The following is an 18,961-nucleotide window of genomic DNA, read 5'->3' on the forward strand; positions in this document are numbered from 1 at the left end:
TAGTGATGCAAAGACAACCTGAAATCATTAGCACTCAACTATATCAATCAGAAGATGCTTTGAACTACACTGTTTAATGTATAAGGACCAGCAACACAGAATCACAGAATATTCAGAGCTGGAAGGGACCCACAAGAGTCATCTAGTCCCACTCCTGGCCCTGCACAGGACATCCCCAAGAATCCCACCCTGTGCCTGAGAGAATTGTCCAAACACTTCTTGAGCTCTGTCAGACTTTGAACTGTGACAACTTCCCTGGTGAGCTGTTCCAGTGCCCAAACACCCTCTGGGGGAAGAATTTTTTTTCTAATATCCAACCTAAACCTCCCAATGTGGTTCTGAGCCACTTTCCCTAAGGAAGTGCAGAGGAATACAAGGTTCAAAGAAAGCTTATTCTTTGGAGAATCAGGGAGTGTCATGTTCTCTCATTTAAAAACAAACAAACCTTTATGCAAATCCACCTGAGGTAAAGCTGTGACACTAAATATTTCACTGGTCATTCCTACAGAAAGAGTAATGCTGCTAAGATGCTAAGAAACTGAAGCCCATAATGATACAGTAAGGAAGAATGTGAAAAATGGATTTTACAAAAGAATGTCACTTCTGTAATTTATCTATTTAATTATTTACATGTCTTTTGTAACTTAGCTAGACATTGTCATTTATCACTTCTCTGCCATTAGCAGTGGAATTTTGGCTTGAGAATGTTGCTAAGATGAACAGACATGTGCCTGTTTTGTCCTGGTGTTCAGCATTTGAGACCCATGTAATGCTTCCTCTCATTTTCTAAATAGTTCTCCCAAAGTACTTTCATTAAAGAAGTTTGTTAAATGTTTAGAGTGGAAATGGTAGAACTGAATTTTTAAACACAATTTTGTCCAAGGTCAGGTGTTTAATTAGTGGTTTTACTTACCAGTTTGTCAAAAGTATTCAGCAACTACTTCAGGGTTTAAAACAATGTGAACCATTACTCTGCTTTGTGCAGAAACCTTTGTCTCCTGGGTGCAGAATCCAAATTTAGGCCATCCAGCATCTGATGTGATTTAGACATTTTTATTTATTTCTTTTTGGCTTAACATGGAATCATCCTGAGGGGAGTGAGAAGAGTTTTAGGTGCAAATTGTAAAGCCAACACTGTCATTGGGATTGGTCACTGAACAACACAGAGAGCTCCCTTTGATTTACACTGCAGGGGTGGCCCAGACTCAACACAAATGAAGCTCTACAAACACAGGCAAGCTTAGAAGTGCCCTTCAAAGGCTGCAAATCTTCTAAGATTTTTTTAGTCCACTGAGCAGTTGGTGGGGGTGAGTTTCCTTAATCTTGCCATCTGATTTGGTATGAGATTGCACTCTGGGTTGGTTGGTTGCTAATCTTGCTAGGCATAGGTTTTAACCTCTTTCTGCTTTTGTCCAACCAGCATAGCTAGTCTCTTGTCTGAAGCCACTAACTGTGTTCTGCCTGTTTTTTCTCTTCTGTACATTTTTCTGCTTGTCACAGAATCATAGAATATAAGGGTTGGAATGGACCTTAGAGATCATCTAGTCCCAACCCCCTGCCCTGGGCAGGGACATCTCCTCAACTAGATCAGGTTTCTCAAGGTTTTATCCAACCTGGCCTTGAACACTGCCAGGGTTGGGGCAGCCACAGCCTCCCTGGGCAACCTGTGCCCATGTTTCACCACCCTTAGAGTAAAAAACTTTTTTCTCATATCCAGCCTAGACTTTCCCTCCTTCAGTCTGAACTCATTACCCCCTGTCCTATCACTGCAGTTCCTAACACAGAGTCCCTCTCCAGCTTCCTTGGAGGCCCTTCAGATGTTGAAAAGTTGCTCTGAGGTCTCCACACAACTTTCTCTTCTCCAGGCTGAACAGCCCCAATTTCCTCGGCCTGTCCTCATAGGGGAGATGCTCCAGTCCTCTTGTCAACTTTGTGGCCTCCTCTGGACTTGCTGCAGCAGTTCCATGTCCTTGAATGGTCATATTACATAAAACATGGAAGGTAGTGGTGATTACTTCTTTTAGTTTTGCCAGCTCTTAATATACTGTTACCATTTCCAGCCTTCTTTGTATAAACTGCCCTTTAGAGACCAGGATGCCCTAGCTTATTGATAAACAGAACAAACTAGAAATATTCCAAAGTGTGGATATTTCTGTCACTGGAAAGCAAGAGAAAAATGGGTTGAGCTCTATCATTAGTGGGTAATGGTAATTGTAATAGATCAGTGAGTAGACTGTAGGTGTGAATGTAAAATACTTGTAAAAAGATCTGTAAGTCTATAAAAGCAGTAAAGGAAAGTGTCCCCATTTAGCACAGCAGAGAAGATGCTGTGTTTGAAGAGAAGCTTAGTCTGGAAACAACATGTTCCCTGAAGATGCTGTATCGTTGCACTGGAGATCATCTTACAGAACACAGAAATGGTGAAAGTGCAACTTTGCCTCTGCATTGCTTCAAGGTCAATTAATGGAGAGAGAATCTCCAGCTGCAGAGTCAGGCTCAGCTTGTGCAGAGAGTTGTAACTGTAGAAGGGAAATGCAATTAATGCTAATACAAAAATCAAGTCTTTATGAAACATTAGGCTGAAATATATACCAAGTCCTTCATAATTCAGGAAATAAGGATATGGAAACAGAGAAATGAAGCTGTGTGTTCAGGAAGTATTGTTTGGAATGTCTGTAAAATGTAGGACTTGGCACATCTATGTATAGTTATAAGTAAGAAAAATTCCTTGGCTAATGAGGAGAGACTGAACCAGTTCAATATATTTTAATCTCGTAGCTGTAAAGGTAACTTGTACCTGTGTAACATTCTGTGTGCATGTGGCAAGGTTTGGAGGGAAAAGGCATCCTGCTGCTCCCACTCCTTAAGATACATTCTGCTTTTGCTCTTACTTAGAGAAAATTCAGTGAGTATTTAAAACCCTAGTTGTGCTGGGCTGCCCCAAACCTGCAGTGCAGAAGGGAGGGATTTGCTTCATTGGGCTCTGCAGTGCTTTGGGTATTTTGTCCAAAGGATCTGTAAGTTTAGCCTTTTGCAGCACAGCAGAAAAGCCACTGCTGCCACACTTGGATGGTTGGGAAGGTACTTAGAACTGAGGTTGCCTGAGAACTGATCCCCCTGCAGGTGTGACACCACCTGACATGCAGTTTAGTAATCCCAGGCAATTCCAAAATTCTAGTCCTCTTCAATATCTAATAAACCCTGATTTGCCCAATGCTGATGGCAATGAACTTCATACAGACATTGTTTATGCTGCCTTTAATTGATGCTTTGCTTCCTTTACTTTCTGTTAGGAGGAAGATTAAATACCACCAATGTCTTTTCTGTGTGTATCATTCACTACTTGATCTACTTCTGTTGACTAAATTCACCTCCTCCCCAAGCAAAGTAATGTTAATATTTTAAATCTCTCCTTGTATGGATGACTATCTGCAGCTTTAATCTGTTTGTGACATTCTCTGATGCTTTTCTGTTTCTGATATATCTTTTTTTAGATGGATGCTGTTAGTGGGCACAACATTTCCAGAGAGGTCATGTCATGCATTTATGTAATAGCATAATATTTTAAGGCTGCATTAAATAGTAGTGAACATCTTTCTCTTGTTTGCTCTCTCCCCTAAACAGACAATCATAATTGTTAGCTCTGTTTTTTTTGGCAGTAGTTTCACTTAGTTTAAATCTCATCAGTGAGTAGTAAAAATTTTCATCCAGAGCATATGTTTCTGTTTTGTGGTGGTTGTTCTGACTTTCGTCTGGGAGTTGGAGACCTTTCAGTTCAAGGTGATGTGTGGAGGTTGTGCTGCTTCTCGAGGCACTGGTCAACTTCAGGTCTTCCCCAACACCTCTGACAGCCTTGGGTTACTTAGCTACACACTGATCCTGCCTTTTTCACTCCCCTCTCTTTGCATCTGCCCCAAGTTTGTCTGTCTCTGTTGTTGAGGGCATATAGTAGTTGCATGGGTTCTCTTAATGGAGAAACCTTCAACTCTGCCTGTTTTTGTGCAGCAGTTTCTACTCACACCTTTCAGTGAGACCAGGACAGCAGTTGGCTGATGAGGTGCTTTAGGACCACTTATATCTCTCTCTCAAAGTCCAGGCTGCTCTCCCCTTGCAGTTTCTACCTCTCCAGTATGTTTTTCCCCTCAAAGCTCTGCCATGTATTCCATTCTCTCAGGAGACATTTAGTTTCCACTTCTTTGTAAGCTATACAAAGATTTTTGGCTATTCTAGTCATCAGTGAGTCTCCAGGCAGTGAAATGGCTCCTTGAGAGCTATGAAGAAGAACTAGCAGTCACCAGTGAGTCTCCAGGCAGTGAAATGACTCCTTGAGAGCTATGAAGAAGAACTAGAAATGTGCTTTCCAGTCAGTAGAACATTAGAATAAGTAGAGGGTAGACTAGTAAATAGATTGGCATATGTGTGTAAGATGCAAGACAGTGTGGGGGGAAAGTGCTCTACGACTGGAGCAAAGTTTATACATGACAGATGTGTCCAAAGGTCATGTATAATGCATGAAGAGACTTAAATTTCAAACTGGAGTGCAAGTTATGCAATAGATATATAAAATATGTATATCTATAGTGTGGATGTGGGTTTTAAAGAAGTCCCACCTTCTTTTGAAAGTGATAAGGACTTGAGCCCCTCATCGATGAACTTTGTGATTTAAAGGAATTCCATAACCATGTGTCACCAGGGGAAAGATTTCAGTGCATTTTGCCTTTGTAATCATAATTTTATCTTCATGTTTTTGAGTCATAATGCTATGAAGATGCAAGTAAAACCAAGGTAGCTTGATAAAATTCTTCTTCCAGGACCTTGAGAGAGAAAAGGAGGTAAGAATTTTAACTGCATAGGAATAGCTGTGGCTCTTTGGACACAAGAATGCAGCTGTACACTGTTCATTCAAATCAATGTCAATAAATTCCTTTTTTTCCTCTATATCTAGGTGCGTCTGAACCTTCTTTCATTGCTAAAAGTGAAGATCGTTTGTTTAAGCACTTATTTGAGGACTACCAGAGGTGGGTTCGGCCTGTGGAACGCTTGAATGACACCATCAAAATCAAGTTTGGCCTTGCCATCTCTCAGCTAGTAGATGTGGTATGTACAGTAAACAGGTTGTGCTTTTTTTCTGCTAACTTTAATATTCTGGAACATAAGTTCCCCCCTCAGCTCAGGAGGGACATTGAGGTGCTGGAGCAGGTCCAGAGAAGAGCAACGAGGCTGGTGAAGGGACACGAGCACAAGTGCCATGAGGAGAGGCTGAGGGAGCTGGGGGTGTTCAGCCTGGAGAAGAGGAGGCTCAGGGGAGACCTTACCACCCTCTGCAACTCCCTGACAGGAGGTTGGAGTCAGGTGGGGGTTGATCTCTTCTCCCAGGCAACCAGCAGCAGGACAAGAGGGCACAGACTCTGCCAGGAGAGGTTTAGGTTGGATATTAGGAAGAGGCATTTTACAGAGAGAGTGATCAGGCATTGGAATGTGCTGCCCATGGAAGGTGGTGGATTCAGCATCCCTGGAGGTTTTCAAGCTGAGACTGGATGTGGCACTTAGTGCCATGGTCTAGTAGACACAGTAGGGTTGGACTGATCTTTGAGGTCTTTTCCAACCCAGTTGATTCTATGATTCTATGATAATATCACGTGAAAGAATTGTGCATATTTTAGCTTAAAACGCAACAGATGAAACCTCTGAAGTTACTAACAGTGTCACAAGAAATGCACTGTAGTTGCATGTGTGATGTTTCATATAGCCATAGTTGAAGGCTTTAAATTTGGGTTTTAAATCACAGACCTCTGAGCTAAAGCAGCTGTTTACTCTGAGTGTTCTGTGCAGGTTGCTTTTCATGACATATTTTATTTTACAGGATGAGAAAAACCAATTGATGACAACAAATGTATGGCTGAAACAGGTAGGTGTGAAATAGGGATGAAAAACTCAGAAGCTTCAGAGCTGCAAATCAAAATTGGGAAGAAACATTTCTCATTCATTGTATATTCAAAGTAACAGTTCGTCCATGAGTTTTTATTTCACAGAGTATCTTTAAAACGTTGTCAACCTTGTGTTCAGCACAAATCCTAAACATAGCCCCATACTGTGAAGAAAGTTAACTTCACTTCAGCCCAAACCAGAACAAACATGTCCCTGGAAATGCTTTAAAGGATTACATGCTGCAAAACTCTTGAAAAACATTAAAAGCACACAAAAAAAATCAATTTAAAAACATACCAAATTGAAAGGGATCCAATATGGCATTTCATGGCCATTTAATATTCCAAGGGATGTGGATCCAACCAGAAATTCAGGAGCTAAGTTCTCACTCTAAAGCTTTATTAAGGAAAGGATGGGTTGATGTAGGCTTCTGTATCACAGTTTTGATGTCTTCCTCTGGTGAGGTGTTGGAGATGATAAGGTAAACAACACTGAAGAATTTCAGTTTCAAAGTTATATATGTTTGCTATAAAAAGCTACATTTTCCTCTTAAGAATATTTGGATTTGGGCAGGAAAAAGCTTGATAACCATCAGAGTCTTGTGCTAAACTCAATGGCCACTGTTAACTTGGGAAATACTGCTCACAAAGCCTTCCTGACTTAACTTATAAAACATTTTCAGATCCTGATTATACTTACTTTGGGCTACTTCCTTTCGTTTTCTTGGTTTGGTTCCCCCCCCCCCTTGCTTCCCATTCCCTTCTTTTCAGAAACTGCAATTTCAGGCCAAGTTTTTATTTTTCAGGACAATTTTGAGACTTCTCAGCAAATACGAGGTGGCAACGTGTCTTCGATAACACTTTTTGCCCTCTTTAATAGTTTAAATAAAACAAGGACTGACCTGTCACTGCTGTAACCCCCAAACCTTTGTGACAGGCTAATGGTTGGACTTGATGATCTCTGAGGTCTCCTCCAGCCTTGATGATTCTATGATTCAAGTATCAAAGTGCCAAAGTACTACTGTGTTTTTAATGGTGCTATTTTTAGTGTTGCCTGTAGAAATAGGAACAACTGTCATTTAAGAGTTGCAGCATGATGGGGTATTTTTGTATGATGTAAATGTCTAAATTGCTTCTGATCAACTTCCAGTCATTGCTGCTCATTCAGAACGAGCTCTTTGCAAATTTAATTTGTCCAATTAAATTACATTCTAATAGCCCTTGCTTAGGTATATATGGTCTGAAAAGGAACTTCATATCATAAGTTCTGGACAGAAACAGTGTCAAGTGGTTCCAGTAAGAGAAGACAAATACTGAGTGAGGTAACTACGTCTGTTCAGCAAATTCATTGGTTTATGCAAATTTTAGAAGCCAGTTGGATTTTTTAATTGCTTTGTTATCTATTTTCATCTGGCATTGCTCTGCTTAAATTAACAATGTTGATTTTCACATCTCACATGCCCACAGGAATGGATAGATGTAAAATTAAGGTGGAATCCTGAAGACTATGCTGGAATAACATCTATTCGTGTCCCATCAGAATCTATTTGGATTCCTGATATTGTGCTGTATGACAAGTAAGATTTTAATCTTTTCATACAAAATGCATTTCCTTCCTCCCTTTACTGCCCAAGCTGCTTCTAGGAGATTCTAGATTGACATGTGTATACATTTAGTGGAGCTAAGAATGTGTGGAACAATTTGCTTCTGAATGCAAATGGACTTTGTTGCTATGTTCAATGTTTTGCTTTGGTTCTATATGGAATTTCTTGACTCTTTGGAAAGTTTATTTCCACTCCTCGTGTAAACTCTTAATTAAAAAACAATGTCTTGCACAGTGGTAGGTACAAATAGTGTGGAGTGTTGGGAGGGAAGAAGCTCATTTATGTGGTTTTAAGTCCTATTCAGCATGGAATTAAAATGAAGTACACTCAGCTGTAAGGGAGGTTCGTGTTGGGTTTGGATTGGGTTTTTTTGGGTATGTTTTGGTTTTTTTTAACAGATCTCAGAAGCAATAACTTTGGAACTGACCTCTCTGCTCCACTCAGGTGCACACACAATGCTTTCATGTTTCCTGACTTTTCAAGTCAGGAGCTGAAGCTGTTTCATTGTCTGTAAATTCAAGTTTGGAGGTTCACACAGGTATTATTTTACCTGTTTATGATTTGACCAAATATAAAAATACTTATATTGTATTGCTCACAGAAACACCAGAATTTGGTCATGCTGTTAAAGGGCAGGATTTTCCAAATCCTTTCATAAGTCATTGGGAAAGTTGCACAGATCTTTTCATGACTTAAAAATATTCTTCACTCTTCCAAAACATTCCCTGTGTGAGATTCAGATTTAAGACAAAAAAATTGACTGTGAAGACAGTACAAAATTTGGGCTATCAAGGGGGAGAAGGAATAAACAGCTGCAATGACAACAACAAAGCATATTTGCTTATTAAATACATCCCCCATTTTAATTGCATGTGTGTATCTCTCTCCTTTCAGTGCAGATGGACGTTTTGAGGGAACATCTACAAAAACTGTGGTCAAATATGATGGCACCATTGCTTGGACTCCCCCAGCCAACTATAAAAGTTCTTGTACTATTGATGTAACCTTCTTCCCCTTTGACCTCCAAAACTGCTCAATGAAGTTTGGTTCCTGGACTTACGATGGGTCCCAGGTTGACATCATTCTTGAAGATTACGATGTTGACAAAAGAGACTTTTTTGATAATGGAGAATGGGAAATAGTGACTGCAACAGGGAGCAAGGGGAACAGGACTGATGGATGCTGCTGGTATCCTTTTGTTACATATTCATTTATAATTAGACGTTTACCCCTTTTTTACACTTTGTTTCTCATTATTCCTTGCATCGGGCTCTCATTTCTGACTGTCCTTGTCTTCTACCTTCCTTCAAACGCAGGGGAAAAGATTTCCCTTTGCACTTCAGTTCTGGTGTCTTTGACTGTTTTTCTTCTTGTTATTGAAGAAATTATTCCCTCATCTTCTAAAGTTATCCCACTTATAGGAGAGTACTTGGTGTTCACGATGATCTTTGTGACCTTGTCCATCGTGATAACTGTCTTTGCTATCAACATCCACCACCGCTCGTCCTCCACACACAATGCCATGGCTCCTTGGGTGCGCAAGATATTTCTTCACAAGCTTCCCAAGCTGCTTTGCATGAGGAGCCATGTGGATAGATACTTTGCTCAGAAGGAAGAAACAGCCAATATGAATGGTTCAGAGTCCTCCAGGAACACCTTGGAAGCAGCTCTTGATTCCATCCGCTATATTACAAGGCATGTGATGAAGGAGAATGAAGTTCGTGAGGTGAGTGTGTGGCTCAGGTTACACTCCTCTTGGTGGAAGTCAGAAAACCAAGGAATGGTTTACTGTGCAGTTGTGCTAGAGATTTCCAGATTTTGTACTTCTCTGAAAGCTATGGAATTGTTTGCACTGGAAAACAACTGTTGGGTGGAGACCTCAGAGTAACCTGCCAGGATCTGAAGGGGCTCCAGGGAAGCTGCAGAAGGACTCTTGGTTAGGAGCTGCAGTGACAGGACAAGGAGTCATGGGGATAAATTGAAAGATGGAAATTTAGGTTAGATCTTAGGAAGAAGTTTTTCCTGTGAGGCTGGTGAGACACTGTCCCAGGTTGCCCAGGGAGGCTGTGGCTGCCCCAGCCCTGGCAGTGTTCACAGCCAGGTTGGCTGAGCCTTGAGCAACCTGCTCTGGTGGGAGGTGTCCTTGCCCAGGGCAGGGGCTGGGACTGGATGATCTCTAAACTCCATTCCAACCCCTTAACATATTATGAAACTATGGAAGTACAAGTGTGGTACAACACTGAGAATTCTTACGAGTGTTGGGCTGATACAATGCTGTCCTTGGATTCTTTAAAAGTCTTTTGCTTTCTTCTAGAAGTAAGTTCCTGGTTAGTTACACACTGTGAGACGCTTGTCTGTTACAAGAGCTAGTACCATACCTTTCCTTACAGTGCTGAGGAGCTGATGAGGAGGTATTTTTTGCTTTCATGTTGTACCCAAAGGCTACCTGAAAAATGCATTTGCCTTATGTTTTCAGAAGAAATACTGCCAAGCCTTATTTTGCAGCTTATAGTCCAAATAAAACCAATTTTAATGCTCTAATTTGTATAATTTTAAATACAGGCTATAGCCATATGTTGGTCATTTTGTGCTGAGGTCAAATCCGGAGTCGATGACATGTTGAGTGTTCTCGCCTTATTATTATCATTTGTCTGTAAGTTAGATGAAAAGAGGTCAAAGGCTCTTTTCAGTCTGTGCATTTGCATTCTGAACTATCCTTACTGGATGTTTATGCCCTTTGGGTAAAAGCATTACAAATCTGTTTTCTTTCCAGGCTTTTTAAACTAGCAGCTTTGGTACATCAGAGACTGAAATGTTCTTTCCAGGCTAGTGAGAAATACACAAGTCTGTTGTGTGGTCCCAGTTTGCTGCTGTTTCCGATGACAAGGCCTGAGGTTCCTTTGGTTCATATGGAAATGGCTGTTTTTAGCAGTTGCTGGTTGCTGTGAGCATCTTCTCACACACAAGCCTAGGAATAAGCCAAGTCCTCCAATGTGCCTCCTCAGGACTTGATTCTGACATTGTCACATGGGATCCAGCCTAGATTTTTAATATATGTATCCTCTGTGCTGTTAAAGCAGCCTCTAATAGCTCTGCATTGCATGTACAATTGAAATAGAATAGTTTGCTGTTAAATACATGATCCTCTGTTAATTGTGGTTTGGGCTTTCTCTTACAACTTACTGTATCTGACTGTGAGTGTCAAGAGAGGTGAGAAGTATTTTGTTTCTCAGGTGGAATGTTGTTACGACTCCAAACCCCAGAAATTAATACACAGCTGACTGGGGATTCACTTGTGATGTATCACTTGGGCTCCAGAGAATGGAAGCTTTAAAACCAGAGCTGTTCATAAACACTGCAGAGCTAGTGCTGTTGTAGCCTTACATCTTAGGAAGCATTAGGCTTGGGAGATGTGGACAGCTCCAGTTCAAATCCAAGAGAATTGTTTGGCAGGGTTTGAATTTGCTGGCACAATTATATCTGTTTTCCTTGCATAGATATGAAGAATCCTATTAAAAAGGAAAGTAGTCTTGAAAGTTGTATGAGTATTCTCCCCAGGGGATAGTTCTGTGCAGCAGTAACTTCACAGCTTTCAGGTCTTGTCTGTCACACAACAGCTGCTCTGGACTGGACATTTTTATTCTTAATTTTTATTTGGGAGATTTGGTTTCGGGTTTGATTTTTGCTGGTTTTGTTGGGTTTTTTTCCCCCCAACTTTTGCTTCTAGCTCCTGCCTGGGAGTTCCACTTTATGATCTCACGTGGCATGAGTCCTGCAGTCTGTTAAAAAATGACATGGCAATTTTATCTCTCTACAGTTCTCTACACTGTTCAGTGCTTGTCAGGGTCAGTTTCTGCATTAACATTAGCATTGGTCTACATAGCTTAGCAACCATCACAGAGGGAAGTTTGCTCTTGTTCTAGCTCAGAGTATAATTAGGTAATGGAATTAAAGAGGGTTATCAAATGGCCACGGTTAACAAAAGTGTATTTTGACATGATTAAGACTTGCAGGATTTGGTCCTGTTCTTTTCCCTGTTCTTGCCCATACTGAACAACTCTTGTGTTCTTTTTGCTTTTCAGGTTGTTGAAGACTGGAAATACATTGCTCAGGTACTGGATCGAATGTTCTTGTGGGCTTTTCTTCTGGTCTCAGTAATTGGCTCACTGGTGTTATTTATTCCTGTGATCCATAAATGGGCAAGTATAATAGTACCTACACATATAGGCAGTGCAAATGCCTAAAATATTTGTGGAGCCAACTCCTGCTACTGTGGCTCTAAAGACTTTTGCAGTAGCTCTGTTTCCATGCATGTTCTTTGTAGGCATGTTTCTCATAGGGTGAAAGAAAATTAGCCCAACCTAGAAAATTAGGTTTCTATTAAAGCATGGCATCCCTAGGACACATACAAGTCCCTTGGCTTATTGACAGTCTACTAAGTTACTTCTAAACCAGGTCAGAATGAAAAGAACCTTCTCAAGCAGTTGCATGTATGACATGTAAAAAGGCATTCACTGACACCTGCTGCAAAGTAGAAGGATTTGAATATTTTTTATAATTGCTGTAGTCCAATTGTTAAGTGATATATAAATTATCTTGAGTATAAAATATTTGCAGTTACACAGTAGAGTTGCTTATTTCCATTTACTCGAGTATACAAAGGAGAATTTTTCTCAGCTCTCTTGAAGGTGTTGTCAAAGGAAGAAGTTTCTACAGAGTAACTGAAAAGAATAATAAAACACAAGTTAAACTTCCTGTATATCCAATAGGCCACACAAAATAGTGATTTGCCCTTGTTTTGCCTTTGTACATTTTCAGTGGAACTTGCCGCTAAATTTTAGAGCTTGTTAATTCTATGATATTAACATGAGCATTTAATAAGATTTGAAATGCCTAAAGCATCTGTGTAAATCAGTATCTCCATCAGCTATGGAAAGGAAGGCAGAGAGAGCCAAATAAGTTCCCAAACTGCACAAGTGTTATGGGCTGAAACATTCACATTGCTCTGGTCTTGCTGAAGAATTTGATACGATGTTATTTGTAAACCTGTTCATTATTTCCTGCCTTTGTGTGTTTCTCAGCATCAAGTTTTTCCACACAGGCAGAAGGGATTTGGGCAATGTCATTCTGAAGGAAGTGAGTGATAAATGATTGTGCTGTGTAAGCAAATACAAATGAGGAAGTTTTCACACATTTCAACTGAGCTCTCACATACAAACCCATGTGTAACTAAGCATCAAAGGCTTCCAGCTCTCCATACTTTCTTTTTCCTGTGAGTGTTGAAGACAAACTTGCAACTTTGCAATTACTCAGTTAAATCCAGTCTTCCTACTCATCCCAGTGCCACCTTTCTGCCTTTCTTAAAAGCTTTATTTCTGGAAAAGACTCTCAAACAGATGAGTGTTTTCCTCCACCACAGCTATGTCAGTGTTCTCCATGACACACCCTGGAGGGCTCATACAGTAAGGCCAAGCTAGACCAAGGCATGGAAGTTTTTCTTTGCTTGAATTCCTTCATCAATAACAACTTGGTTAGGTGAGGAGTTCTAACTAAATTGTGGTAATTGTGTAAGCTTTTAGAGGAGTTTTGAGTTTGGAAAACAGATATATATTCCCCCACATCTTCTCAGATCTCCTTTAGAACAGCACTGTGCTGACTATAATGGTGATTACTTATGTCATCAGTTAGGTATAATTGGATATTGACTTCAGATTGTTCTAATCTGTAGGATAGTCTTGGTTTTGTGTAGTTTTTTAAGGCTCACAGATAGGAAATGATGACAGGCAAGTCTTTCTTAATAGCAATTCATAAGTAATTCTGATTGTAAAGGAACTTACTCTTCTGTCCCACAGTTACATCTAGCACTGGATAGTCAGGTTTTCTCTATGCCCATCAGAGTTTTCAAGGTGAATTTCCAAAGACTATCCAATTTAATCCATGTAACTTTAACTTTCTTGGTATTCCTAACACTAAACGATGCATCAGTGACTTCCTCTGTGTGGAAGTTGCAGAAATACCTTTTGTTGAAGTATTTCTACTTACAAGATAACTTGTTTCCTCTTTGAATACACAATTTCTTTATCTAGTCTTCCTTAGCTTTGACTTAGTGAAATTTACTCTTGTCTGAACAGAAAGCAAAGTAAGTAAAACTGTAAATTAGATGTGTATCTTTTTACCTCTCCACCTCCTCTTTCCCCTTGTTAAATGATGCCTGTAGACTACCCAGTCCTACCATGATGGGCAGCACATTGCCCAGTGGAGTCACAGCTTTATTAGAGTAACTCACCAATTTTGCAAGTGCATGAATTTCTTTTAGTCTGATCATGATTCAGATAAGGCAACTGACACTGGAATCCTTGGGGTCTTCAGCTTATCAGGTGTGTCTGAAACAAAAGAATGTTAACAGACTAAAAGAATGGCCCTTGACTTCTGTAACTTGTTGCTGAATGTATTGAACTGGAGGTAATGCTCCCTGATACAGGCTTTTGTCACCCAGTCAAAATAAATGGGAGAAAAAAGGAACAGTTTTCAACAGTTTGATTCTCTTTATTTTCGTAAGTGTAACACCACTTGATACACTCTATTTCCAAAAATGTTTCCAGTTTGGTACAGAGAGAACAGTTCTTATTTGTACAAAATACATTCTCATGCCAGTGTTTTGTTGCATATTATTCATGCTCTTAAATAATCTGCAGTTACTGCTTTAAAAATAATCAAGATCTATATGCCTAAGGAGAAATTTTAGCACACTTTACAGGACTATTTTGTATCTACCTGCCTTCCATGGTAGTAAAACACTTCACTACAGCAGGATACCTCTATATCCAAACCATCCAAGCAGAGTATTTTGATCCTTTGCACCACCTGCAGACGGTGCCTTACTGTGTGTTTTACTTGCACACAATTCTAAACATCCTTAGGTTTGAATAGCTTTGTTTTCTGACAGTCTTCACATACATTGCAACATGGAGATGCAGAGTTTGCTCTAAGGCTGCTTTTTTACCATCACCTATTAGTTTCCTTCTGGGATAAACCTGCCTGTGGTGCTTCCTCCCCACTGTCTGGGTCATTTTATACTCTGAATTCCAGCAATTTGGCATTTGTGCTTCCCCACCATTCCATCCTCACGAGGGCATCCATGCAGCTCTGAATCTCTTCCAGAACATCCTACCACAGCCTGAAGAGAGTTGGCACCAAACTCATGGAAACAAGTCTTGTAGCCCAAAACATTCAACTTGTCTTGACTTTCCAAATGTTCATGTGATTTTCCATCTCTTTATTATCCCCTTCAAGCATTCCTATAAAGTTTCACATACTATCTCCATCTTTTGCAAGAAGTAGCTGTAAAGCATAGCTCATTTTACTTTGAGATTAGCTGTCATAAAGATACAAAAGAATTTAATTTTCCATGTTTTTATCAAAGCATTCTTGGTCGAGCAAAGCTGAGGCCAAGAGAGATCCTTATTCTACTGCACACAGAAGAGACAGGAGGTGCTGGGGTGAGGATACAGAGTTGATTGGCAGTTTTATTTGACTTCCCAACATGTTATTTAATCTTTACATTTCATCTCCAGCCATCAAAGGTTGTAAAAACAATCCTGCTGTGCCTAGGATACATACCAGGATGAAAACCCAGAGAAAAATCCGATCGATCACCATGGCTACGTATTTCCAGTCATCCTGAATCTGGGAAAAAAACAGAATAGCAAGTTGGTATGTTTATCAGGTGAAAAACTTGGATTAGTAATTAGTATAATTTTCTATAGGAGCACAGGGATTTTCCATATGTAGATATCTTAATGTATATACAACTTTGGTATTGGAATGTGCTGCCCAGGGAGGTGGTGGATTCACCATCCCTGGAGGTTTTGAAGCTGAGACTGGATGTGGCACTTACTGCCATGGTCTAGTAACCACAGTAGGGTTGAACTTGATGATCTTGGAGGTCTTTTCCAACCTGGTTGATTCTATGATTCTATGAACTTCTCTCTGTTTTCATTGTCAACTGCATTGAACTTGAAGCAGCTTTGTTTGAATATGCTCTTTGTGGCAAAGCCAAAAGCAGCTACTTCAAGTACAAAAAGTTGTTCACCAAGACACTAGACTTAGAATCACCAAGGCTGGAAGAGACCTTTGAGATCACTGAGTCCAACCATTAACCTGTTACTGCTGTAACCCCTAAACCATATCCTCCAGTGCCAGATCCAGGTATCTCTTAAACACTTCCAGGGATGGTGATTTCACCACCTCCCTGGGCAATATTCCAGTGCCTGAACACCCTAACAGGGAAAACATTTTCCCCAACATCTAATCTAAATCTCCCTTGCCTCAGCTTATGATCATAAACTTGGACTTGAGGAGATACAACTTCTCTACACCAAAAATGAAAGTGTAAATCTTGACATTCTTAGGTGAATAGGTTTGTCTAGAAAACAGAGTGTTCCTGTTGGTCTTTAGGCAGTATGGAAAAAGCAGAGGTGAATTGGAATATAATTATTTGGTACTTTTCTTATGTAGCACTGAAATGTGATTGTTCTCATGCATGATGTAAAGTTCATCTCTCTACTTCTCGTGTAGAGAGGGAACCAAGTTTCAAAAACCCCAGAGTTTTCTAAGCTTTTTTACAGTGAGTGTCATAACAAGAGTGACACTGGAGTATTGTATATGTTATTTATTCACAGTAACTAGGTGATCATTTCAGTTACTCTTGAGATTACAATGCAATTTTTGCCCCATTTTTCTTCAGGAAGGCTAAGAACTGAATGATGCATTTGTTGCTTTGGAAATTTTGTGCTTTTTACTTAGAACTCATTTGTTAAGGCAAACTTAAAACCCTAAAGTAACCCCATATTTTTTGTACCAACTAAATCTAAATAAACTTCTGATTTCAGCACAAAGTAACTTCATTCTAACTTTAAGTACCATTCTGCAGAGGATTTCAATTCAGTGGTGTTGTAGCTACTGCTCTTAGTATGTTTGAGGAACTTGATAGAAAAACTTTTAGTTTATGTTTTAATTGCATTAAGATACAGCTCTATGAAAGATGCTGGTCCTTGCTTTGCAGCAGTTGCCTCATTTGGCTACAGCACTTCACTCTGCAGCAGCAACAGAACAAGCAGCATCAGCAGCACGAGGGACATTGACTCTTAGTTTTCGTTGTTGAGGGTGAGATGTAACTTCCTAAAGGCCACAGAGTCAGCAAATTCCACAGTTAAGTTTATAACTTGGAAAACCTTCACTGCAGCTCTCACAGGATGGATGCTCTGGTATGTTCTCCTAGCAGTGGTTACCTTAGCCACTTCACTCAGAATGTGTGTTGTAATAAAGAGAACATTGGCTGCTCCCTGATCAGATATTCAAAATGACACATTTGTAATACAGCTTGGGTAATTCACTTGTGTCAAATAATGATCTCTGTTTCCTTTTTTGTTTGTTTGGAGCTTATTCTTGTGGGTTTTGTTTGCTTGTTTGAGATATCTTTCTTCTAATGGCAAAAAGTGTCTGCAGTTCTGCAGTTTGAGTAAAACGTGTTCTTACCTCTTTGGCTTCGTTCTGCATTTTCATGTTCTCTGCAATGTATTTCACACTTTCAATAGCATCTCTCATTTCTGGTGACAGAACTGAAAATGAAAGCATAGGATCTACAGACTCAGAGCTTGAACTTCTGGTGAGATTGCCACTGAGATCCGAGAACTTCATGCGCTGGTAGTGACAGCAGCTGCATGCCATGTCCTGGCACACAAAGCCATCCTTGCAGCATTTGGGCTCAGAACTGTTGATGCAATTTAAGTTTGAAAACTCAGAAGTGAATAATGGCTTTGGCTTCTGATTATTCTCTTCATCATTGGCAGGCCTGGTCATGAACATGATCCTGGGAAGTAAGTTGAGGAAAATGGTTCTCACCCACACGGGCATTGTGTGTGTCTTGGGGGTTCTGTAGTGCACATTGAGCACAAACACTGTGATGACAATGGACAGAGTTACAAAGATCATGGTGAAAAGGAGGTATTCCCCAATCAGGGGAATCACCAGGGAGGTAGAAGGTATGGTTTCTGTGATAACAAGAAGGAACACTGTTAAGGATAGAAGGACTGAGATGCAGAGTGTCACCTTCTCACCACAGTCTGAGGGCAAATAGAAAACTAACACAGTCAGGAAAGAAATCAGCAGACATGGAATAATCATATTGATAGTGTAAAACAAAGGCAAACGCCTAATGTAAAGGGAATAGGTGATGTCTGGATATATCTCTTCACAGCAGTTGTATTTGATGTCATGTTTATACCCAGGAGCTTTAATAATAGCCCATTCTCCACTCTCCCAATAATCTTTCAGGTTCATTGTAGAGCCAATTAAGACTAAGTCAATTTTGGCTTTATCATAAGACCAGGAACCAAACTTCATGGTGCAGTTCTGATAATCAAATGGGAAGTAGGTTACATCTATTTTACATGAACTTTTAAATATAGCTGGAGGTATCCAGGTAACATCACCCGTGTATTTCAAAAGGGCCTTTGTCTTGTCATCCACCTGGAAATCCCCAACTGCACTGTGAAGTAAATAGAAATAACAGACATTAGAATGATCTACTCCAGGCACTTTCATACATTCAGTTTGTATACATTAACCCTGTTTGGGGAAAGTCAGCAAGTACTTGGTGACTTGGAGCTGAACTTGGAGCTCAGCCTGTGCAGGACTGAGCCAGTGATCATCATAAATGTGCACAGTTACACTCAAACAAACAGCTGCATAAGTTTACCAGGGAAGAGTTGGCAGGAAATACTCTTCCTTAGAATAACACAACTCAGTGTAATCCATATTCAAAATGGCAAACAGCAGATTCCAAATAGCAATCCAACTAGAAGAGTTGTAGGTCCCTTCCAACTGATCTATTCTATTCTATTCCAGATCAAGCACATCAGAACCCAAGGGCTGATAAGAGGATACCTCTATTACTGCTATTTCCACCTCTTCTGTGGACAGTGCAGGTAGTAACTATGGAAGGAACAGGTTGCCCAGGGAGGCTGTGGCTGCCCCAACCCTGGTGTTGTTCAAGGCCAGGCTGGATGAGCCTTGAGCAACCTGATCTAGTGAGGAGGTGTCCCTGTCCATGGCAGGGAGGGTTGGGACTAGATGATCTGTAAGGTCCATTCCAGCCCTGAAATTCTTTGATTCTATGATGATTCTATGAAGGAGGGATTAGTTTTGGGTGCATCTTTGCATAAAGAGTATATTTGGTGAGGGTTTTTTTGAAGTCCCACTTTGCTATCTAATATGATCCATGTGATAATTTGAGTTGTTTATAAGGAAAAGTAAAAGGTAATGTAAAGTTTTAAGGCCACAGTTAGAAAAGGAGGGTCAGCACTGCTGGTCGACAGACCTAAGTTTTAGATCTCTGTAGCTAAGTCCATTTCACTGAGAACTGTTTCC

General features: G+C 40.2%; 2 protein-coding genes across 2 annotated transcripts in view; one reads left to right on the forward strand and one right to left on the reverse strand.

Annotated features, from left to right (window-relative positions):
- Positions 1 to 4,950: 4,950 nt before the first annotated feature.
- CHRNA5 (cholinergic receptor, nicotinic, alpha 5 (neuronal)) lies at positions 4,951 to 11,775 on the forward strand. The gene is made up of 5 exons (XM_009085033.1): positions 4,951 to 5,097; positions 5,864 to 5,908; positions 7,395 to 7,504; positions 8,426 to 9,257; positions 11,614 to 11,775. Exons 2-5 carry the CDS (start codon positions 5,882 to 5,884, stop codon positions 11,773 to 11,775), a joined length of 1,131 nt encoding a protein of 376 aa, XP_009083281.1. The 5' UTR covers positions 4,951 to 5,097; positions 5,864 to 5,881.
- Positions 11,776 to 15,088: 3,313 nt separating this feature from the next.
- The window catches only part of CHRNA3 (cholinergic receptor, nicotinic, alpha 3 (neuronal)), a gene marked incomplete at its 5' end in the record, with an annotated part of 4,543 nt that continues 670 nt past the window's right edge, over positions 15,089 to 18,961 (reverse strand). Inside the window, 2 exon segments of the mRNA XM_009085034.1 lie at positions 15,089 to 15,217; positions 17,069 to 18,080. Of these exon segments, the coding sequence (XP_009083282.1) occupies positions 15,089 to 15,217; positions 17,069 to 18,080 (1,141 nt within the window).

The sequence above is a fragment of the Acanthisitta chloris genome, unplaced genomic scaffold, assembly GCF_000695815.1.
Source record: "Acanthisitta chloris isolate BGI_N310 unplaced genomic scaffold, ASM69581v1 scaffold27941, whole genome shotgun sequence".
NCBI lineage: Eukaryota > Metazoa > Chordata > Aves > Passeriformes > Acanthisittidae > Acanthisitta > Acanthisitta chloris.

Coding starts and splice junctions, on each gene's coding strand:
- CHRNA5 (XM_009085033.1), top strand. CDS start 5,882: ATGACAACAAATGTATGGCTGAAACAG. Junction 5,909..7,394: donor CAAATGTATGGCTGAAACAG/GTAGGTGTGAAA, acceptor ACATGCCCACAG/GAATGGATAGATGTAAAATT. Junction 7,505..8,425: donor GATATTGTGCTGTATGACAA/GTAAGATTTTAA, acceptor CTCTCCTTTCAG/TGCAGATGGACGTTTTGAGG.